This window comes from Hemicordylus capensis, chromosome 4 (assembly GCF_027244095.1).
Source record: "Hemicordylus capensis ecotype Gifberg chromosome 4, rHemCap1.1.pri, whole genome shotgun sequence".
Classification (NCBI taxonomy): domain Eukaryota; kingdom Metazoa; phylum Chordata; class Lepidosauria; order Squamata; family Cordylidae; genus Hemicordylus; species Hemicordylus capensis.
The window spans coordinates 105,962,229-105,986,356 of record NC_069660.1 but is presented as its reverse complement, the minus strand read 5'-3'; the positions used below and the strand labels follow the sequence as shown (position 1 = coordinate 105,986,356).

At 42.9% G+C, this 24,128-nt stretch overlaps 1 protein-coding gene and 1 long non-coding RNA gene across 5 annotated transcripts in view; one reads left to right on the top strand and one right to left on the bottom strand.

Moving 5' to 3' along the window:
* Nucleotides 1-24,128, bottom strand: part of LOC128324476 (uncharacterized) — a 78,304-nt gene that overhangs the window by 4,981 nt on the left and 49,195 nt on the right. The window lies entirely within an intron of this gene.
* The window catches only part of WLS (Wnt ligand secretion mediator), a 167,447-nt gene that overhangs the window by 98,281 nt on the left and 45,038 nt on the right, over nt 1-24,128 (top strand). For all 4 annotated transcript variants that reach the window (XM_053249100.1, XM_053249101.1, XM_053249102.1 and 1 more), the window contains one exon: nt 3,751-4,023. In XM_053249100.1, coding sequence (XP_053105075.1) covers nt 3,765-4,023 — 259 coding nt within the window. In that variant the 5' untranslated portion in view covers nt 3,751-3,764. The remainder of the gene's footprint in view (nt 1-3,750; nt 4,024-24,128) is intronic.

The window sequence follows — 24,128 nt, the reverse complement described above, 5'->3', positions numbered from 1 at the left end:
ATGATTCCCCTAACTCCCTGTTTCCCATTGGTTTTAATGCCTTATCAGCAACAAATTTGCCAACCTTGGGGTTTTCCAGGAATGGAACCCTTGCGGTTGGCGAAGGATGACTGTATATGCTTCATGTGACAAGACAAAAGGCAGGATGTGCAGAGCCAGTCATTAGCTCTAGCTTTAACCCTTACGAGGTACAGAAAAGAACCCCAAATGAAAATCTCAATCCTCTTATTATAGACAACTTGAACCATGAGGGATCCCACTTTAATAAAATTTGCATAAAAACAATCCTTAGTTATTAGATATATATATCCCAAATACTAAAATCCTTCCAGTTACACCTTAAAAATACACACATAAATACAAAAATACACATGAAAACATACACTCCTATAATAAAAAGTATATAAACATAGTCTCTTTTTTAAAAATCCAGAGAATATATCTTCTACGATTCCCAGTTGGTGCAATAAAAATCAGTATGTTGTCCTTAATCCAGCTCCATGGATATATCTCAAAAACCATATGAAAGCATCCACTGCTTCAGAGAGGTTTGTCCAGTGATTCTTGACAATGCACCAGATTTGTTTGTTTTGGCTGTATATCAGCCTTCTTCAGTGGCAAGCATTCAAAAAATTCTTCAGACCAGTTGTGTATAGGTCATGTTTTACTCTTGTGCCTCAAAATGACATCCTCTCCTCTCTGAAACAGAAATTAAAGCTCAAATCTGCATAATTGTCTAGGTTTATTAAATCAACTACTACTCATACAATTAGTCTAGCAAACTTGCATGTGACAAAAACAGTAATTTGTGTGTGTGTGGGGGGGGGTCCTTCTGTTCACATGATGTAGGCCTGTGTTTCACCAGGCACCATCTTAACAAAAGGCATTTCCTCAGTGTGAAAGAGGCCATTCTAATATAATGGCCACTATGTTTTTGCTTTTAAAAGTATTTGGAATAAAACTGAACTTTTAAAATCACATAGTGGCTTCCCAGTTAATCATGGTGGTGGTAGTGGATTGATCAAGAACTTCATGAATTTATCTGTCTGATCAACTAAGCATTGCAGCCTTATTTAAAACAGAAGTGAAGTGGCTGCTGCTGAATAATATCTATCATACTGTCTCAAAGCTATTTGCTGCTGCTCGTGTGAACAAGTCCTGGGTTATTTTCATAGGATACATCAGGAAAAATGGGGAATGCTACATATTTTGGTCCCTAGTTAAATGGTATGGAAATCTGGCCAGGTCTCTAGCTCTTTACAAAAGAACATAAGAACAGTCCTGCTGGATCAGGCCCAAGGCCCATCTAGTCTAGCATCCTGTTTCACACAGTGGCCCTCCAGATGCTGCTGGAAACCTTCAGGCAGGAGTTGAGGGCATGCCTTCCCTCCTGCTTACTTCCCTGAGACTGGTATTCAGAGGCATCCTGCCTTTGAGGCTGAAGGTGGTCTATAGCCCTCCGACTAGTAGCTGTTGATAGTCCTTTCCTCCATAAAGTTATCCAAATCCCTCTTAAAGCCATCCAGGTTGTTGGCTGTCACCACATCTTCTGGCAGAGAATTCTACAAGTTGATTATGTTTTATGTGAAAAAGTACTTCCGTTTGTTGGTCCTAAATTTCCTGGCAATCAATTTCATGGGATGACCCCTGGTTCTAGTGTTATGGGAGAGGGAGAAGAATTTCTCTCTATCCACTTTCTCCACACCATGCATGATTGTATAGACCTCTATCATGTCTCCCCGCAGTTGTCTTTTTCTAAACTACAAATCCCCAGGTGTTGTAGCCTTGCCTCGTAAGGAAGGTGCTCTAGGCCCCTGATCCTCCTGGTTGCCCTCTTCTGCACCTTTTCCAGTTCTACAATGTCCTTTTTTAGATGTGGTGACCAGAATTGTATGCAGTACTCCAGGTGTGGCTGCACCATAGTTTTGTATAAGGGCGTTATAATATTAGCAGTTTTATTTTCAGTCACCTTCCTAATTATCCCTAGCATGGAATTGGCCTTTTTCACAGCTGCCACACATTGAGTCGACACTTTCAATGAGCTGTCCACCACAACCCCAAGATCCCTCTCTTGGTCAGTCACCAACAGCTCAGATCCTATCAGCATATACTTGAAGTTGGGGGTTTTCGTCCCAATGTGCATCACTTTATACTTGCCAATATTGAAGCACATTTGCCATTTTGTCATCCACTCACCCAGTTTTGAGAGATCCTTTTGGAGCTCCTCACAATCCATATTGGATTGTGACACACTCTTTGAAGTGTTTGAACTTTTTGAGATAATACTGGGTTATGTTCCAGATGTTTTGAGTAACTTGCTGCTAGTCTGTTCTTCATGTGCCTTTTTTTGAAGTGTTGGTAACTTGACATACCAATATTCTTGACCAAATTTATGCATACAGGAGATGATTCCCTTGTTGGTTATGCTATCGTGCCTATACATATATAGGCATATATATACATATATATGTCGTGCCTATACATACTATTCCAAATGATGCATAGGTTCTTTCGGCAGTGCCTTATGTCTATCATAGACCTGCTACAATAGCATGGTTGCTGCTGAGAAGGAAAGCTGCCTGGAACAACATAGTAACTGGGCCACATGAAACACCAAAATGATAGTCTTGAAGTGATATAATTTTTCTGTTTGTGCTATTTTGCTCTTCCCTATAGATAGGGAAGGAGAAGGAAAACAAGAATGGGGTCTGATTAATTCTTTCATCCTTCTTGCATACTAGCACCACTAACCCTGCTGCATTTTTGTACACGAGACTGGTTAATTTGCTTGAGATTAGCCAATCTTCTGTCTATTTAATTCTAAGGCATATCCATAGGTAATCCCATGTGTGGTAGCTTTCGCGAGAGTTCGTGAGCAGAAGCACCTGATTGGCAATAGGGATTCCATATGCAGATAGGGAAGAGGAGGCTGTGAGAGCAGAAGCACCATGGTGATTCCATATGCAGCTAGGGAGGAGGAACCTGTGATGGTTGAGGCCAGTTGGAATGCAACTGTTACTGACTGGAAGATGTTTTTGATTGTAGAGGAGAGGAATCTATGTATAATAAAGGATAGTTTGTAGGGGTCTGTGAAGCGAGGGATTGTGAGGGAGGAAAGAGCTCTTCAAGAGAAGGCGGCTGCTGTTATGTGAATTAGATGAGGAAACAAGATGAACAAGATCTGTTAACTCAGGATGTGAGGGAGAACAGAGGGGAAGAGCGAGTGAAGGAGAGAGAGAGGAGAAAGGAAGGACGTGGGAGGGGCCCAAGCCTGTCAGTGGGAACAAGTGGCAATGGTGGCGGCAGCAACAAGGAGGGGCTCAGTCAACCGCTGCTGTTTGCGGCTACAGAGGCCATTCGTGCAGGAAGGCAAGGGACAGGCCCAGCCTGTCAGTGGCCTGAGGGGAATGAGCATCCATGGTGGTGGCAGCAGTGAGGAAGGGCCCAGTCAACCGCTGCTGCTCTTTTAGGGAGGAGCAGGAGCTGGGTGAGGGTGGAGAGGTCTCTGGGGATAAGGGGCTGCAGCTTGGCCAATAGACACCAGCAAAGCTGCAGCCACCACCAGGAGGGGTGAGGAGGTGGAAGCAACGGGATGGAGGAGGAGGAGCAGGAGTGTGGCTCAGCTGAGCTGGAGAGATATCTGAGGTGAGGGGGCAATCAAGTACTAGCACACAGATGCTCTGTGCAGGTTAAGCTAATTATATAATATGCTTGTGGATCATAACGATGTTCTTGTGTTTCTGTTTTCAGCTCCAGAGCCCACTATGGCTACACCGTATCAGGCAGTGAAGTGCATAGACACGAGGAAGAACCATCACAGAACCAAATGGTTTGAGCCCTGGGGACACAACCACTGTGAAAATATCAAAGACTTGGATGAAGCAATTCACAGGCAAATAGAAGCCAATGATATTGTATTTGCAGTTCACGTTCCTCACCCCAGCTATGAGATGAGCTCTTGGTTCCAGTTCATGCTCTATATTATGCAATTTGAAATTATCTTCAAGAGAGACAATCAAATTAGTAAGTATTCAAGGGGAGGGGGGTTGAATTACCAAGTGTATGTACTAAACTTAAGAAAAATAAGCACATATATATATTCTAAAAGCAATTCTTTGTTTACTTGGCTTGAGTCTAGATCTAATCCATCCCATATAAATATAGGGTGTGACCAATTTCCTACCCAGGAAATTACCATGAAAAAGATGCAACATCATGACCTTGCTGTCCTGGTGCATTTTTGAAAGAGACAATGGAAGGAAAGGCAGCAGTTTGAATTTCTGCAGTTGCCTTTCAGTGAGCTGGTTTCTTTGGAAATGGATAGATCTTCATTAAAAGTAGCACACACGTGCGCGCGCACCTAGGTGATTTTCACGCCCAGACCAGCCCTTCCGCAAGGCCCCCCCCCCGCCCGCCCGCTGCGGGGCCTCCTGCAGCAAACCTATGGTTTAAAAAAAAAAAAGCCGCTGCGCTGCCGGGGGAATTAGTCAAGCAGTCGACCTCCTCCCCACCCCACCCTGGCTGCAGGGGGAGCAACCGCTGGCCATGTCCTCTCAGAGCAGTGGTTTTAGTGAACTGCGAGGTACACCTGCGCAGTTCAGAGGAAGATGGTTGCAATCTTCCTCTGAACTGCGCAGGCACACGTCGCAGTTCACTACAGTCTCTTGCCTGAGAGGATGTGCCCAGCAATTGCTCCCCACAACCACCACCATTGCCGCTGGGTGGGGAGAGGAGGAGGTCGACAGCTTAGCTGACCACCACCACCCCCTCCCGACCGCACAGCAGCTTTGATGTAAGTCAGATAAGTTCTTTCTTCCCCCAGCCCCACCTCAGCGTTTTCCATATATGGAACATTGTTCAAAGCTTTGGGACAAAATGGAACGAAACTATCCAATTGTCCTATACTGTACAATATAGACTCTTTTAGCTCGTTCTGTATCGGATAGGGCTTACTGTCTGTATCAGGAAATTTGTATATAAGGTGCAAAACCCATGTTGCATTGGGTACTATATGATACAAAATGATACAATATGAGTTTATCAAACTGGAAACAATTATTCTAGTTTAGTGCAAAGCTTTAATGCCTGCATCGCCAAGATAGTTAACTTTTATGTTGTTTTGTGATATCTGCAGCAATCACTATTTAGTATCCTAAATGTTCTGGCCACAAATCTTTTTCATCTTCATTCTGATCATTATGTTTAAAATATGTCAATTTACTAGAACCACACATTCCAGTCTTGAATTCATTCAATAAGAGTAGAATCGGGTGCGGTGGTTTTGAGAAATTTCCTTTCTGTATCTTTCTGGAAATGTATGGAGGCAGGAGAGATGTGGTGGAAGCTTATTCACCTTCCTTCACTTTCAGCAATCACAAATGGCCTTTTCCTTTCTCTCTTGAGAGTGAGAGAGAAAACTACAAACGTCCTTTGCTGCTGTAATCAAGGAGAGATGCATGAAGGTGAATGTCACTCTGAGATCATTCTTGGCTGGCTTCTCCTGCTTTTAATTTGAGTGAACGTATCTTTGTCCTTTGCCATTTCTAGATGGTGAATGAGAATCTGGCCTGACTCCAGGCCAGAACTCACTCTGGCAAGTTTCCTGATTCTATAGGCTCTGTTAGTCATCCGTACTGCCTCTTTGCTTAATCCACAGCCTTTACTTAACTTTGTATTGAGGTTAGGTCATAGTTGGCAGTAATTTGAAATCTACTGTGTATAACAGCTAGGAGAGGTTATATCTGTCTCGTTGAAATTTTCAGCCAGCTTGCAACCATTAGGTAACCATTATTTATTGTTACACTGCTCTTCCCCCAAGGCACTCTGCATTGTGCTTTTAAATTCCCTATGAGATAAGTGAAGCTGAGCAATGGTGAAACACATTGCTGAACCACATCATTTTCTACATCTAAACCCTGTGCTGTAGCCCCCAGTTCTGAAGCCTAAAACAAGGACCACTTTGCAGGATAGAATGCCATGGTTCATCCCCTGTTAACGGAAATCTGGGCAAGTGTTGTGTAAGTGGATGCATTGATAACTAATGTATATTGATAATCTACTGTGCTGTTTGATCCCTTCCTTCCACTCTTCTCATATGGGCCAAACATATGACCTTGTTTGAAAATCTAGGAGTAAAAGTAGCGTTTGTGAAAGCATTATAGTGGCTTGAGCTCTCTGGAACTGGTGTAGCATTATGATCTGAAATGGATGGCCTTTGGAGAGCCACTCTCTCTTGGCTTTAACACAAACAGCCCTCGTGTCATTTATCACATGGGAATAATACTTCCTCTCCTATCTCTCAGGTAGATTCCAGGTGGTGGAGCTTGATGAGGTTGCTCTTTGAAATAGGAGTTATTACATGGAATCCCTCAGAGCTCCATTCTGTCACCAATGCTTTTTAACATCTAGGTGAAACCACTGGGTGAGGTCATCAGGGGATTTGGTCCAGGGTGTTATCAGTATGCTGATGACACCCAAATTTATTTCTCCTTATCATCATCATCATCATCATCATCATCATCATCCATCATCATCAGGAAATGGCATTGACTCCCTAAATGCTGCCTATGGACAGTAATGGGCTGGATGAGGGATAACAAATTGAAGCTGAATCCAAGCAAGATTGAGGTGTTCATTGTGGGGGATCGGAATTTGAGGGATGAGTTAGATCTTCCTGTGCTGGAGGGGGTTACACTCCCAGAAGGAACAGGTATGCAGCTTGGGGGTGCTCTTGGATCCAGGCCTTACCCTGATATCTTGGGTGGAGGCTATGGCCAGGAGCACTTTCTGTCAACTTCAGCTGATTCGACAATTGCGTCCATTCTTTGAAGAGAACTATCTCAAAACAGTGGTTCATCAGCTGGTAACATCCAAGTTTGACTATTGCAATGTGCTCTACATGGGGCTACCTTTGTACAGGCAGCCCCATGCACGTAGTTCAGAAACTTCAATTATTCCAAAATGCGGCAGCCAGACTGGTCTCTGGGGTAACCCAGAGGGACCATATTATGCCTGTTTTAAAACAGTTGCACTGGCTGTCGATATGTTTCTGGGCAAAATACAAAGTTTGGCCTGGCCTTCCTTTAAAGCCCTGAACGGCTTGGGTCCGGGCTACTTTAGAGAGTGCCGCCTTCTGTATGATCCCCATCGTGTATTGAGGTCATCTGGAGAGGTTTATCTCCAGTTACCTCCGATATGTCTGGTGGCGACTTGGAACCTTGCCTTCTCGGTAGAAGCTCCTGGGCTATGGAATGTACCCCCAGCAGATATCCACAGTTTAAGCTCAATGTCGGCCTTTAAGAGAGCCCTAAACACTTACTTGTTTGACCTGGCCTTCCAAGGTTTTAAAATTGTTTTTAAGTATTTTAATTGGTTTTAAATGTTTTTAAATTGTGTTAAAATTGTGTTTATATTGTTTCAAATGGTGTGTATTTTTATGTATTTTTAAACTTGTGCACTGCCCAGAGCCTTTGGATGGGGTGGTTTTTAAATGTAAAAAATAAAGTAAATAAAATACTGACCAATCTTAGAGATTACACTTGGAATATTAGCATTATTTAAATGCTGTTGTTGGTTCCTCAGGGAGTTACAGTTCTAGGGGAGAGACAACCATGTTGGTTAAACCATCTTCACTAGGTTTTGCATGCATGCCTTGTTGCAGAAGCTCATGTGCAACAGCCTGAAGTACTAGCTCTTTGGAGTTTATGCCTTGACTACTCTTGCGGCGCTGTGCCAAAACGGTGCCTGCATAGCGGGGTGGTTCGAGTGTTGGACTAGGCCCGGGAAGACCCCAGTTCAAATCTCCATTCAACCATGAAACTCACTAGGTGACTCTGGGCCAGTCATGTATCTCTCGGCCTAACCTACCTCACAGGGTTGTTGTGAGGATAAAAATAACCATATACACTGCTCTGAGCTCCTTGGAGGAAGAGCAGGATATAAGTGTAAAAATAAATAAAACGTGTTTATGTTTCCCTTATGAGATTTAGTGGCCCCTTTATTTTGGGCCCACAGGTGTTCGCTGCATGTATGTATGTATGTGCCTGTTGAGACACTGGTAATGATTTGAAAATTTCATTTGTATTCCTGTGTGTCCATGTTACTCTTGTCACTGGCACGACTTTGGTTTTTAGTATTTCTCTTGTTTTGAAAGTCGACCCCTTTTTCTTCTTGGGGAGAAGCATGGCAAAGCCCACTTTGCAATCAGAAACATAGACCCAAAATGACTGCAGTAGTTCTTTATTCCAATTGTTTCCTGGTGGGCAGAGTTATTTTGGAGTTTGACATTAGGATTCAGAGAGGGTGTGTGCTGGCATATATAGAATACTTGGATCGGGGAACACCAGTGGAATAAAAATGGCCATAGTGACTCACTGTCTGACTCAGGCCAGTCGTTTTCTTTTGACCAGTATCCCTAGGCCTCTTGAATCACTAAGTGAAGATAATGGGCGGCTTCAGTCACCATCTTACCACAATTTAATTACTGTTTCTCTATTTACTATGCACAGTGCAAAAACCCAGGAACAAAGCGGTAACATTATGGAGCATTATAAAGTTCTCATTTTAATGAGCAAAAGATTTTCTGGTGGTGGAATAATCCTTTGATCTTGGCTGAAAGCCTTAGATAAATCTATATAGTGGTTCTGTTTTTCCTCCCAGATGATGCAGATTGATTATGATGCTCTAAAATGCAACTTGGAGGCTAATGCTGGCGACCTTGAAAGGTGCTGTGCTTTTTCTTTCTGAAGGTGATATTATGCAGGCTTATGGAAATTGAGGTTCTCCGCTGGTTAAATATGTTTACAGTTGATTACTGCTGTGAATCAGTTAGTTACTATAATATTTAAATGTGTGAATAAATTATCTCTGCGCAATTAATATATTTTCCAGTCTATTGTTTGGTTAGTGCGTTTTATGTTCTTTTAATGTAACTTTAGGAGCAGGCAATTAGGAATGTGCACAGAACCGACAATAGCTGATTTGAAGGTGGGCGGCATAGTTTTAAGGATGGGGGAGGGTGCTCTTACACACACACACACACACACACACACACACACACACACACACAGAGGCACTGTGCTTTAAAATGGTCCCACGGGGCGGCAGGGTTCTTCCTTGCAGCCTCAGTGCATGGAGGACCGGAAGTACCTGGAAACACATGTGCACCAGGCACTTCTGGGTACTTCTGGTTTGCCACACACCGGGGTGGCAAGGAGGTATGCTGCCCCGTGGGGCCGTTTTAAAGCACAGTGCTGGCAGGAGAAACGTGGTGGTAGGGGGTGGATAAGAGCACCATCCCCCCTTCATAGGAACATAGGAAACTGCCATATACTGAGTCAGACCATTGGTCTATCTAGCTCAGTATTGTCTTCACAGACTGGCAGTGGCTTCTCCAAGGTCGCAGGCAGGAATCTCTCTCAGCCCTATCTTGGAGAAGCCAGGGAGGGAACTTGAAACCTTCTTCTGCTCTTCCCAGAGCGGCTTCATCCCCTGAGGGGAATATCTTGCAGTGCTCACACATCAAGTTGAAACGCCGGACTTTCAGACTGGTTCAGAGGTCCATAAAAGGGCCTCCAAATTGGTTTGTGCACATCCCTACAGGCAGTTACTTGCTCCTGTACCAAGTGCAGCTAACATAATCTCTGCATTGTAGAATGGCTAACTGCTTGGAACTTAATCAAAATTAAGTCATATTCAGGAGGCCACTTTTGCACATATCCCATTAACTTTAATGTGTCTTGGACAGAAAAGGGGTTTTTGGATCTGCAGATAGGATAGGTCACATGTTGGGGCAGATGGGAAATAGTATATGGATTGAGGCAATTCTGACTTGAGCTGACCCTAAGTTTACAACACTTAGTCATCAAATGTGGGGGGAAATTGGATCTTGAAACTATGGGAGTTGAAAAGTATAGTGAACTTTGAATATATTTGCCATTATGTACCAATAATGTATTTGGGGTGAGGAGGAGCTTGAAATCCTTGGGGTTCCAGCAAGCTTATTTTGAGAAGTGGCTGTTGTGTCCTTGTTTATCCCTGTTCTAGGGCTAAGTAGCATGAGTGGGGAGATGGTGTATAGTAGCACCATCTGCACAGTACATGCTTTTCATATGGGTTACTTCAGATGCTAAACCAGGTTAAAGATCAAACTGATGGATGATAAATGATGAAACTGATTATTACTTTTAATGGTACAGTTGATTGCAAAGTCTTCAGTGCTTTCTTGCCACAAAAGGCACAGATTCTTCTGCACTGGGGGAAATGAACGAAATATGCCATGTCTCTTTACAGTCAGATCGTAAAAGCAATTGCCTCTGTGTTAATCAAATGCTATTTTGTCACAGGTAATAAATGATCTGATGACCTTTTCAAGGGACTAGCATTTCATCCGCTCTTAATTAGCGAAAAGTCATATCTTCTACAACTACTTTTTAAACATCTCCAAACTGACTTTGAATTCTGCCCTGATGCAGTAAGTCTTATTTCCTACCAACATGAAACAAATACTCACTCAGTGTGAATAACACTGTCTTCTAGCAGTAACACAGCTATTGAAGGAGCTTAGTCGCTCAGGCTGGGAATGCAGTTCTGAAAGGGACTGTTTGTATGCAGTAACCTGACGTTTGGCTAGATGGCACCCAGAAGCAGAACTGAATGGGATGGAGCACAGGGGAGAAAGTCTGGTTTCCAGCCATAAGAGATCTCTTACTTAAGGCTTGTACAAAAATCTCATTCTGAATCAACAAAGGATACTTGAGTGTTTTGTATGTAATTTTATCTCTCAATGAATCAGAATTCTAGGAACTTTCTCTGCATCTCTAGCACTGCTTCAATGTTTATCTGGTTATCTTCCAAATAACTCCTGCTATAATTGCCTCAGGAATTTAATCCAGATGGCAGCTAGCTATTTAAGTTAGCAGGAGTTCAACATAAGGACTGGCATTGATTCTGTGTGGCTTGCAGATGTCTGATATGCTGGGTCTGCATGTCTGACACCCACAAAATCCTCTGTTTTGTTGCACTCTTAAAGCACCCAGGTTGCTTTATCTTGAAGAAAAGTTAGAAAAGAAAAAGCATAATCTGTAATGCATGTGTAGTGATTGTACTGAAATGAAACACTGGCTGACATCAGAGCAACAAGCCGCTCATGGAAGGACTTTATGCTACTGTAGAACTTGCGTTAGTAGCTTACTTTCCAAACTAGTGGTGATCTACCACAAAGCATGCTTGCAGCTGTAGTATGTCTCATTTATTTCCATGGGAACTTGTGCTCAAAATTGCTAGAGTGCTGTTGCACAGTCACAATTTTTCATGTAGCTAGTGCTCTTTCTGCATGTGGTTCCTTCCTCTGTATGTTAAGCACTGACTTTGCTTTCCCAGTCCTCATATTTTCTTTAAATGATCTTTAACAATACTGCCATCATTTTTGGCTCAATTACAGAAGAGGAGATGGAAGGGCAGCTTGCTCCATAGTGGTGGGAAGTAAGTTCTTAATTTTGTGTAGATTCTTAAAGTTTTAGGACAGGGTGGGCAGAAAGCAAACAACTTAATATTCCAGCTGACCTCTTAACAGCCTCATAGGTGGTTATGGTTCTTGCAAAAGTGCTGGAGTAGGTGCACCTTGTTTAGATCCCCCAAGCCATTTCTTATGTGTTTAAGCAAGAGTGTACATTCTGAATGTAGTTTAATTATGGAACTGTTGAGAGATCCCAAGTCTGCCCTTTTGCTTTATATTTAAGATAAATCAATGGGCAGCAGGGGTTTTAATTTAAAAAAAGGAAATTGACCATACAAGATTGAAGTTGGTCAACTCCTGTGGTTACCAGACATTAGACAACAGAACTCCTCTAGAAATCTTTATGGCTTGTAACATGAACTTATCCATAATGAGCAAGTGAAATGGATAGTCTTACTAGAATAATACTTAATAAAGTATTATTGCTAGTAAGACTATCCAATTTGACATCTGTTGTCATTTTGAGTCCTTCCAATTGAGGTTGTCCTTGGTGGCGGAAGCAGAACATGCTAGATGAGGAGAAGAGATGTTGGCTATGACAAATCAATCAACCCTTCTCATTTTTCCTCCATCCAAGAAGACTCTAGTAGCAGTCTCTGCTACTGGTCTACCATATCTGAAGATTGTGCTGCTGAATGCCAGGTCTGTAAATATAAAGATCATAGCCATCCAGGAGTTTATCTTGGATGAGCATACTGGCCTACCATGCATTACTGAGGCGTAGTTGGATGAAGGATGTAAATATCTCCTAATCATATCCGCTATGTTTTTGGGTGCAGCATCAGCCAAGGCAGGTGGGCAGAGAGGTGGGGTTGTCATCATCTGGTGAGGGAGGCCATCCTTCTCACCCAATGCACTGTCTGCCATTCTGAGTGTCTGTATGTGGTGCTGGGATCATGAGACAGAGTGGGACTCTATTACTATATTATCCACCCTGCTACCTAACAGTTTCCCTGCTCAGGCTGTTTGAGGCAGTTTTGGATGTGGCATTGAGAACCCAAGGCTGTTGGTCTTGAGGGACTTTTAATGTGTCTACCAAGGCCATCTTGTCCAGTTTAGCTTGGGGCTCCATGGTAGGTCAAACACTTAGGAACATAGGAAACTGCCATATACTGAGTCAGACCATTGGTCTATCTAGCTCCGTATTGTCTTCACAGACTGGCAGCGGCTCCTCCAAGGTTGCAGGCAGGAATCTCTCTCAGCCCTATCTTGGAGAAGCCAGGGAGGGAACTTGAAACCTTCTGCTCTTCCCAGAGCGGCTTCATTCCTTGAGGGGAATATCTTGCAGTGCTCACACATCAAGTCTCCCATTCATATGCAACCAGGGCAGACCCTGCTTAGCTATGGGGACAAGTCATGCTTGCTACCACAAGACCAGCGCTCCTCTCCATGCTTGGTTTGGTCTTTTGATCATGGGTGGGCTGTGGTGCTTTGTTGATTGGTCAGGAGGCTTAAAAACCATTGTCATGCACAGACCATTGTTTGATGAAGATTGGACTGAGTTTGGATCTAATACGCCTCTGTAAAGGTGGGGGACCAATTAGAATGGAGATTCATGGATCCCTGATGGCTCTTCTGGATTTTCCTGCTGAGAGAGTGGGCAATTCTGTTGGCACTCTGGTTTCTCTGTGGTATGAAGAGATGGATCAGGCAACTGTCACAATTGTGCCAACGCAGTAGACATCTTGAGTGTCCTTGGGAAATTCTGCATGAATATCTTCAGTTTAGTTCTTTATAATCATTGCTCAAAAATACAGATCTCAAACTAGACCCAGATAATAAGGACATTAAAGGTGACTATCAATGCAGAGGGGTATGTGTGTGTGTGTAAACAGCCATTTTATTTTATATCAATTTTGTGTAACAGTTCCTATATGTGCTTGTGTGTACACAAGCACATATAGGAACTGTTACACAAAATTGATATAAAATAAAATGGAATGAAACAGAAACCTGAATTAACAATTTCTAACACACCATGAGCAAATCTTAATCACAGCCGTACAAAATTTGGCTACCAGATGTGAAATATGGGGGTATTAGAAATAAATTAATATAAAATTAATCAGAATTATTTGGGTATCTAAAAACAAGAGGAGCAATAGATCTAGAACACAAATCACGATAGAAGAGACTATTGTCTCTTAAGCACATGGCCAACTGTCTCAACATCCCCATTCCCACAAGGGCACAGTCTCTCAAGGTAGGGGAGCCTCCTAAACGTACCCTCCAATACCACAGAGGGCAGCACATCCAGCCGAGCTACTGTCAGGGCTCTTCTGTGTGTTGGGGATGTGAGATGATACAGATATTTAGCTGGTTTTTGCAAGGGCTTAGCAGCGGCAAACCATACATAACATGGTGCCTGGCTTAAATCTGTCTGGTGTTCCATATCGGTAATGCGCTGCTTAAGGATTACCTTGGCATTATCATAGCCCAGAGGGAGTAGAAATTCCACTGACAACCCGTATAATTGTAGCTTTTCAGTGATTAAATGTGTCCAATCAGAGGGATATTCATCCTTAAAAATTAAGGGAGCTAAGTCAGAAGAAAAATAGATCAATTTCAACCAAAAGGTGAAGATATAGAATAGATCCAGGCACAAGACTCCAAACTTAACAGCCCCACTTCCAGTCTCAGCTTAGCATTTGACACACAGCAGGGGGTTGAAAAGATAGCCCTAAGAAATTTAGACTGAACCATTTCAAGTGGGCAAAAGTCACTATATGTACAGAACTGTTATCCATAAAGGAGCTGTGAAGTTACCTTAGTTTGAAGACTTTAATGGCAGCTAGAACAAATCTACCCTCTGAGGAAAAGAAGAATGTCAAAATTGTAGTAGTTGACCTCTGAGCACTTGTTACAATGGAATTAGTTTGCTCTTTCCAGCCACCTATCCACCTGGAAGGTGACCCCCAAATATTTATATTGAATTGTCTGCATTAATTTTCCATTTGTGGATAATGGGTTTCCTGTTGAACATTATGACCTGATAATTGATGGAAAGCAGGTTTACATGACAGTAATTTGCCAGAACTCTCGTCAACATTTTTCTCATCCTCACCAGAGACCATGACAGAATCACGGCATCATCTTCATTGAGAAGGATGGATAAATGTCTGCTGCCCAATTTTGGTGGGTGAAATTCCAGATTAGGGAGTCATTAATTCATTTAACATATCTGTATGCCCCCCCAAAACGCAAGTTTCTGGGTGGTTTACAACAAAACAATAAAATCAAAAAGGCTAAAACATTACAATTTAAAATTTATTGAAGATTGTTAAAACTATTAAAAATCAAACAGAACAGTATCTAATTAAAAGCCTGGGTGAACAAATGTGTCTTGAATGCCTTTTAAAAAGTTGTAAGAAATGGGGAGGCTCTGATTTCAGCAGGGAGCGCGTTCCAAAGCCTCAGGACAGCAATGGAGAAGTCCTGTCCCTCAGTAGCCACCAGACAAGCCGGTGGCAACTGCAGACGAACCTCTCCTGATTATCTCAATGGATGGTGTGGTTCATAGCAAAGAAGACATTCTCTTAAATACCCAGGGCCCAAGCTGTCATTAATGTAACAATTAAATAGTAGTGGGGCTATTATACATCCCCGTCAGACCCCCCTATCTGCACTAATGGGGCTTGTTAAATGTCCCTTCAGATTGGAACACACTCTTAAGTGAGAACCCCTATAAAGTTTTTTTAATTAACAGGAGTAACCTTTGATCAACTGAGGAATTTGATAATTTTCCCCGTAATCTATTGCAAGAGATGTGATCATAAGCTGCCTTTAAAGTCAACAAAGGTGGTATACAGTGCACCCCTTGTCTTGTTCTTGTGAATATGACTGAACACCAACTAGAGCCCATATTTATGGCCTATTCTGTGGTGGTGACAGCAGCAAAGAAATCTGACTTCTTTGCCACCAATGTTGTTCAGCTAAGCTGTTTCAAGTAGTTTGGGGTCTCCTAAGTGAGGACTCCAAAAAGCATCCTCCCTTGAGAATCCTACCAGAAGGTGATCCTGGGGTTGCCTGCTCTACTACCCCTTGGCAATTGGCCTATTGGGTACACTAGAGATATATTATGTTGCCTGTGCTGTTCAACTTATATATGAAGCTGCTGGGAGAATTCATGGTTATGGACTGTGATGTCATCAGTATGCAGATGACACACACCTCTACCTGTCATTTAAGTCAAGATACAGGGAAGTGATTGATGCCCGGAACTGGTGTTTGGAGGCTGTTCTGGGTTGGATGGGAGCAAACAAGTTGAAACGTAATCCTGATAAGATGGAGGTGCTCTGCGCTGGTAAAAATGATTGTTTGAGTGGTGAAGTAAATCCGGAATGCTTCTACAAGGATGCTTGTGGGAGCCTGCACGATTATTGCACCCATTGTGCAGCAGCTGCATTGGTTGCCAGTTTGCTTGTGGGCTGGATTCAAAGTACTGGTTTGATCCTTTAAAGCACTACATGTTTTGAGAACCTACCCGGCTTCTCTATTCTATGTCTTTCTGTCCCGTCACTGACTTGGATCCAGTTTGCAAGGACTAGGGATACTTTGGAATGCCCTCCTGAAAGAGCTTTGCCAGGCTCCCACTTGCAGGGTTTTTAAAAAAGGATTTAGAGCAGGGCTGCTCAGCTTTGGCCCTCGTGAAGATGTTGGCCTACAATTCCCATAATCCCTGGCTATTGGCCAATGTGGCTGGGGATTATGTGAGTTTTAGTTCAAAAACTGCTGGGGAGGCCTAAGTTGAGCAGGCCTGATTTAGAGGCACTGCTTTAGAGAGACTTTTCAACATGTTAACCTACTCCTTGGATCAGTGATCTTTGAGTTTAGTTTTAACTGGGATTCCAATTTGTAGCCAAGTTTTTGTTTGTGTTTTTTTGCCCTGTATTTTATGCTGTTTTGCTGCCTGTTTTTTGTTTTTTTTAATAGTATGTTTTACTGTGATTTGTTGTGAGGAACTTCAAGCAGGGACAGGATATAAATATGTAATAAAATAGGTTTTTATCTAGTGCATCTCTTAAAATAGTTCTCCAACTTTGCTAATATAATATAATATAAGCCACTTACCATACATATTTATCACAGGCAGCAGGGATTATGACAAAAGAGGCGCTCTCTCAAACAGCCTGGACCCAAGACATTAAGGACTTTATAGGTAATAACCAGCACTTTGTATTTCACCCCTAAAGATATCGGCAGCCAGTGCAGTTCTTTTAGAACCGGTGTTATGTGGTCCCTTCATGTTGTCCCAGAGACCAATCTGGCTGCTGCATTCTGTACCAATTGTAGTTTCTGGACTACATACAAAGGGAGCCCCATGTAGAGTGCATTACGGTAGTCAAGTCTGGAGGTTACCAGTATATGTATCACTGTTTTAAGGCCGTTCACCTCCAGAAATGGACGTAGCTGACGTATCAACCTAAGCTGATAAAAAGCGCTCCTGGCCACTGCCTAAACCTGAGAAACCCAGGAAAGCTTTGGGTCCAGGAACCACTCCCAAGCTACGTACCTGATCTTTCAGGGGGAATGTAACCCCATCCAGAACAGGCAGATCGAAACCATCTCTCGGGTCCTGTTCCCCCACTGTCAGGACCTCTGTCTTATTTGGATTCAACTTCAGTTTGTCATCCCTCATTTAGCTCATTACTGACGCCAAGCAGGCATTTAGGGAAGATATGTCATTTCCTGTTGAGGTGAGCATGGAAAAGTAAATCTGGATGTCATCAGCATATTGGTAACACTCAGCACCAAACCTCCTTATGATCTTTCCCAGCGGTTTCATGTAGATATGAAAAAGCACTGCAGAAAGTATGGAGCCTTGTGGGACTCCACACTTCAGTTCTCACTTAGCGGAACAACAGTCTCCAAGTGACACCATCTGGAATCTACCAGAGAGGTAGGAGAGGAACCACTGTAAGACAGTGCCACCCAATCCCACTTTCCCCAGGTGGTCCAGAAGGTTACCATGGTCGATGGTATCGAAAGCCACAGAGAAATCCAAAAGGACCAGCAGAGTCGCACTCCCTCTGTCGATAGCTTGTTGGAGATCATCCATCAGGCCAATCAAGGCAGTTTCAACCACATAGCCCACATGAAAGCCAGTTTGATATGGGTGTAGATAATCTGTGTCATCCAAAACTGCCTGGAGCTGAGAGGCCACCACCTGCTCAACCACCTTGCCCAACCATGGAAGATTAGAAACAGGTCTATAATTAGCTAACACTGAAGGATCAAGTGTAGCTTTCTTAGGGCTTTAAATGTTAAAACCAGCACTTCGAATTGGGCCCAGAAATGGACCGGGTGCCAGTGCAGCTGATGTACCACTGGAGTAACAAAAACGTCCAGTCCCAATTAATAATCTTGGAGCCCTATTTTGTACCAGCTGCAGTTTCTGGACCATTTGCAAAGGCAGCCCCACGTACAATGCATTTCAGTAATCTAAGCAAGAGGGTACCAGAGCGCAAGTAACTCTGGCCAAGCTATCTCTGTCCAGGTAAGGTTGCAGTTGATGTATCATCTGAAGCTGATAAAAGGCACTCCGAGCCAGAGAGGCCACTTGAGCCTCTAGTGACAATGCTAGACCGATGAGCACCCCCAGACTGCAAACCTAGTTCTTCAGGGGGAGTGCAACCCCATCTAGAACAGGCTGAACATCATTCACCCGGGCAAAGGAACCACCAACCTTCAGTCTTGTCTGGATTGAGACTCAGCTTATTCACTCTCATCCTGTCCATTATTGCATCCAGGCAATGATTCAGAACAGTTACCACTTCACCTGCGTCTGATGAAAAAGAGAGATACAACTGCATGTCATCTGCATATTGATGACACTTCAGGCCAAATCTCCGAATGACCTCTCCCAGCAGTTTCATGTAGATTTTAAACAGCATAGGGGAAAGAATGGAACCTTGCAGAATCCCAAAGCACAACTGCAAAGGGGATGAGCAGTAATCCCCCAGCACCACCCTTTGGGAACAGGCCTCAAGGTAGGAGTGGAACCACCTCCAAGCAGTGCCTCCCACACCCAACTTAGCCAGCCTATCCAAAAGGATACCATGGTCAATGGTATCAAAAGCCGCTGAGAGATCCAAGAGAATTAACAGGGTTGCATTCCCCCTCTCTCTTTCTTCTCTCTCTCCATATAGGTCATTCTACAGACCAACGCAGTTTCTGTTCCAAAGCCGAGTGTGTATCAATGTTGTGATATACTCAGTGAGTATATCACAGCATTGTGTGCCTTAAGTGTAACCTGATTTTCCAAATTTCCTGATGAAATAAGGGATTAGATTGTTATGAAAACAAACTGCTCCAAACTATGTGAAAAACCGCTTTTGGAACAGAAACATAACTTGGATAAAGTTATAGAGATGGATAGGATGTGTGGGAAATGCTTTTTACTGTGCCAAATCACTCTCTTTGGTACCCCAAAACTCACTTCCTGAAATCCAGGCCGTTCAGTCTAAATCCTTCCAAATCCAATCTTCTCATATGACACTGCCCCAGAAAGAGACAGCACAAGAAAGGAGAAGCTACAAAAGCTGCTGATGTGGAGACTCTGCCCACAAAGCCAATTTTGCTCAAGGTCTTGCACAAAAGATCATTAGCAACAAGTGCAAAAAAAGGGGAGAACACTTTGCTAAGATCTGCAGATTTGCTGTCCACTCCATTACTGATTCACCATATGATAAGAATAAGGCAGATGAACCACTTCCCACAGCATTTTAAGTGTGACTGAATCGAAGCCTACTTCTCCACATTGTCAAGTTAAACTTAATGGCCATGAAGTGTGGATATTGGCTGATTTGGTTTTTCGTACACTATCATTTCCCATTTACTTTACAAGAAACTTCTTACTACTTCAGATTTGCACCTGCGGTCTTCAGACATTCACCCATGGACGTATGGAGGTTCCCCTATTACCATAATTGAATAACTTCACTGCTGTCTTGGAATACAAAGGATGTACTGCAGAAGAGAAAATGTATGTGTTGCAAAAGGGCATCTCAATATTGGGCTCATCAGAACATCAGAAAGGTCTACAGATTGTGTTAGACCCAAATAGCATGGAACCCATATTACAGATGATGGAGCATCCATATGCTGATTGATTTCTCGGACATTTTTGCTGATACTCCTGGCACTGCCATACATTTCAAACATAAAATTCAAATGTAGGCAAATGCAGTATCTGTACAATACAAATTGAGGAAAGAAGCTCTAGCATGTTTGTGGGCATTGAGGCACTTCAGGACTGACTTGTGGGGCAGAAAATTCACTTTACAGTCAGACGATAAACCTCTATCTGCTTTATTTACTACTCAGGGATCAAGTCGAGTGACCCCAGGAATAGCCAAATGGATCACTAGACTTATGGATTTTGATTTCTAGGTGGAATATCTTCCAGGTCTTCAGAACACAACTGCAGATTATTTATCTTGACTTCTACTTCAACGCCAAGAGGAGATCCCAGAAGATGATAATGAAGAAATGATTGTGCAAATAGCTACATCCATTCATGGAATGATCACATCTTCCAAATGGAAAGTGGCCTTCTGTGCTGATTAAGGGATTACTAAACTTAAACCTTACATAACTAATGGATGTCCACACAAAAACAAGGTACCTGAACATCTTTAGACATATATGCACGCTGGTGCTGAGGACTGATGGTTTAGTGGTGCCAACTTCCTTACAAGCAAAAGTGATGAAAATTGTCCAAGAAGGTCACTTGGGCATGAGCTTGACTAAAAGTAGACTTGGCGAAAGCTTTGGGTGGCCAGGTATGGACAAACACATTGAAGATGTGATTAGGCACTGTATGAATTTGCTGCATCTGACAAATTGCAGAAGACTTTTACCACCCCCTTGACTCGAGTAGGGTATCCCAATGGTCCCTGGGGAAAACTTGCTCTGGATATAATGGAGCCTTTGGATAACCAACCCAAAAAACAAAATTATTGTGTGATAGTGGATTATTATTTCAGATGGCCAGAAATTTCATTTGCTGACATTATTGCAAACAAGGTGATCCAGTTCATGGCTGCAGTTTTTGTGAGGGAAGATCTTCTTATAGAACTAATGACTGATAATAGGACACAGCTTACCTCATTTGAAATGGAGCAATACTTACATAAGAACAGCCCAGCTGGATCAGGCCCAAGGTCTATCTAGTCCAGCATCCTGTTTCACACAATGGCCCACCAGATGCCTCTGAGAAGCACACAGGCAAAAGATGTGAGGGCCTGCTCTCTCTCATTCTGTAAAACACACACACACACACACACACACCCCCTGCAAATGGAATTTTGTGGCATCTTGACTCTGAGGCTGGAGGTGACCTGTAGCCACCAAACTAGTAATAACTGATAAACCTATTTTCAATTAATTTGTCTGAGCCCATTTATAAAACCATCCAAGCTAGTGGCTGTTACCACATCTTGTGGAAGAGAATTCCATAGGTTAATTACATGCTGTGTGAAAAAGTACTTTTGTTCGACCTAAATTTCCCAGCCTTCAATTTCATAGGGTGACCTCTGGTTCTAGTGTTTATGAGAGGAGAAAAATTTCTCTTCATGCAGAACCTTATACACCTCTATTATCATGTCTCCCCATAGCCACCTCTTTTCCAAACTTAAAAGCCCCAGATGCTGCAGCCTTGCTTCTTAAGGAAGGGTCTCCAGATCATCTTGGTCACCCTCTTCTGCGCCTTTTCCTGTTCTACAGTGTTCTCCTTAAGACATGGTGACCAGTACTGCATGCAGTACTCCAAATGTGGCCGCACCATAGATCTGTATAAGGGCATTATGTTAACAGTTTTATTTTCAATCCCCTTCCTAAAGATCCCTAGCATGGAATTTCACAGCTGCCGTGCACTGAGTCGACACTTTTAATGAGCTGTCAGTCACCAACAACTCAGACCAATATTCGCCATTTTGTTGCCCACTCCCCCAGTTTGGAGTTCCTCACAATCTGATTTGGATTTCACTACCCTAAATAGTTAAGTCAGCTGCAAATTTGGCCACGTTGCCAGTTATCCTAAGTTCTAGATAATTTATGAACAAGTTAAAGAGTACTGGTTCAAATTCAGATCCCTGGGGGACCCCACTTCTTACATTCCCTCCCTTGTGAAAACTGTCCATTTATTCCTACACATGAACCTGTCCCCTTTATCCCATGATTGCCAAATTTACTCAAGAGTCTTTGGTGGGGAACTTTGTTGATATCTTTTTGGAAGTCCAAGTATACTATGTCAACCAGATCGCCTTTATCCACATGCCTGTTGACACTCAAACTCCAAAAGGTTAGTGAGGTAAGACTTGCCCTTGCAAAAGCCGTGTTGGTTCTCTTTCAGCAATGCCCATTCTTCTATGTGTTTAAACAATTTTGTTGTTAGGTATGCTTTCCATCAGTTTACCTGGCACAGAAGTTAAGCTAACTGACCTGTAATTTTCCAGACCCCACCCCCCATCTCTCTTTGAAAATTGGAGTTACATTAACTACTTTCCAGTCCTCCGGTGTGGAGCCTTTTACCAGCCCCCTCATTTTTGAGAAGTTTCCTCTTCTGAATCCAATGCATCTGTGTTGGACTTCCTTGGCAGTGTTCCAGGTCACTCAACGTTTTGATCCAGAGAGCAATAGCACATCCCTACTAACATGTTTCCTTTTAGTCCTTGTATTGTTACCCACAGTAATTCTATGGAGGATTTGGGTCCTCTGGGTTTTCTAGCTTGTTGGATTCTATCCCTTCTTTAATATACAGTGATACTCCACCCCCAATCTGCTCCTCCTTGTCCTTTCTGTAGAGTTTGCCCCATTGTTACAAACCGTTCCACCAGGTTTCTGTTATGCCCACTATATGTTTTCATTAGCAACCAAGCACTCCAGCTCACCTATCTTGACTCAGAGGCTTCTGGCATTGGTATATAAACACCTATATTCTGAGTATCTTAACTGGCATTGATGTGTGCTATCTCCCTCATTGTCATTTGACCTTTTTGACCAGCTGTCCATCTGTTCTGCTCCTGGTTCTACTCTGTCCCGTTCTGGTTTATCTGAACAGTTTGCACCCTCACACCATAGGGGATCTTGCTTTCCAAACCAAATACCACCCAGTTCCTGTTGGCAATGCCCCGGGCAGATAGGTCTTAGAGACCCAATTTCTTTATCCACTGCATGAAATATAGGCAGTTTCCCCCATCCGTGGCAGTGGAGGCTGGGACGTGAGCGCTAGGCAAGACAGGTAATGGGCGGAGCCAGTGTGCATGCTGCTGGAGGCGGAGCCAGTGTGGGCACTGCTGGAAGCAGAGCCAGAGTCTCTCGGCCCTACCCTGGAAATGCTAGGGAGGAAACTTGCAACCTTCTGCATGCAAGTATGCAGGTGCTTTTTCCCGAGTAACCACATCCTCTAAGGGGAATATCTTACAGTGCTCATATATGTAGTTTCCCATTCAAATGCTAACCAGGCTGGACCCTGCTTAGCAAAGGGGACAATTCATGCTTGCTACCACAAGACCATAAATCTTCTCTCATAAATGCTGATGGTGATTCTCAGGCAAGTCACACTTCTGTTTCATCCCATCATGTCTCATCAGAATAATAATATAGCCCTACCATCAACAGTAAAGGAAGGATCCAGCAGTCAAGAAATACGCCGCAGACTAGCACTTGGAAAGGTTGCAATGAATGCTTTGGAAAGGATATTTAGATGCCATGACGTGTCTATACATACAAAGATTAGAATTGTTTGGACAATGGTTTTTCCCATGACACTCTATGGATGCAAAAGCTGGACTTTGAAGAAGCAAGACAGAAAAAGCATTGACGCTTTTGAACTTTGGTGCCGCAGAAGGCTTTTGAGGATACCATGGACAGCCAGGAAAACAAACAAATGGATCATAGAACAAATCAATCCAGAATTTTCACTCGAGGCACAAATGACCAGGCTCAAACTATCGTACTTCAGACACATTGTGCGAAAACTCAGCTCTCTTGAGAAGTCCATAATGCTGAGGAAAGTTGAAGGAAAGAGAAGACGACTATGTCCAGCAGCAAGGTGGATGGACTCTATTACGACAGCAGTGAATGCACCAATGAGAGACCTTAAAGGCCAAGTTGAAGACAGATCATCCTGGAGAGAATCTATGTGGTTGCTAAGAGTCGACACCGACTTGCCAGCACTTAATCAATCAATCACCTTACAGCATCATAATGCAAATTCTGTTATCCAGCTATTTAAAACAGGTACGCATGGTTTAATTTTTTTAAAAAAACAAAGCCCTTTCTCCTTTTACATATTTTGTTTGAAGAATTCTCATGGTAAATATTTACATTTGTCATCTTCCACATGTATACAGTCAATTTTCTCAGTTCCTCATTTGTCCAACCTGTCAGTTCACAAGTTACTCATCTACTGGCATAATTGCTAAATATTATGGTGCACACACACGCACCCCATGATTCTGAACACAAACAAAGCAAAATATCAACAGGCCATGGTGGTTCCCTCTCCCTAAAATGTTTACTTCATTAAAGAGCCCTACTAACATTTTAAACACATTCAATCAAAACCAAAAACACAAGAAGAACTTTAAAATATCCACCACATTTTTCT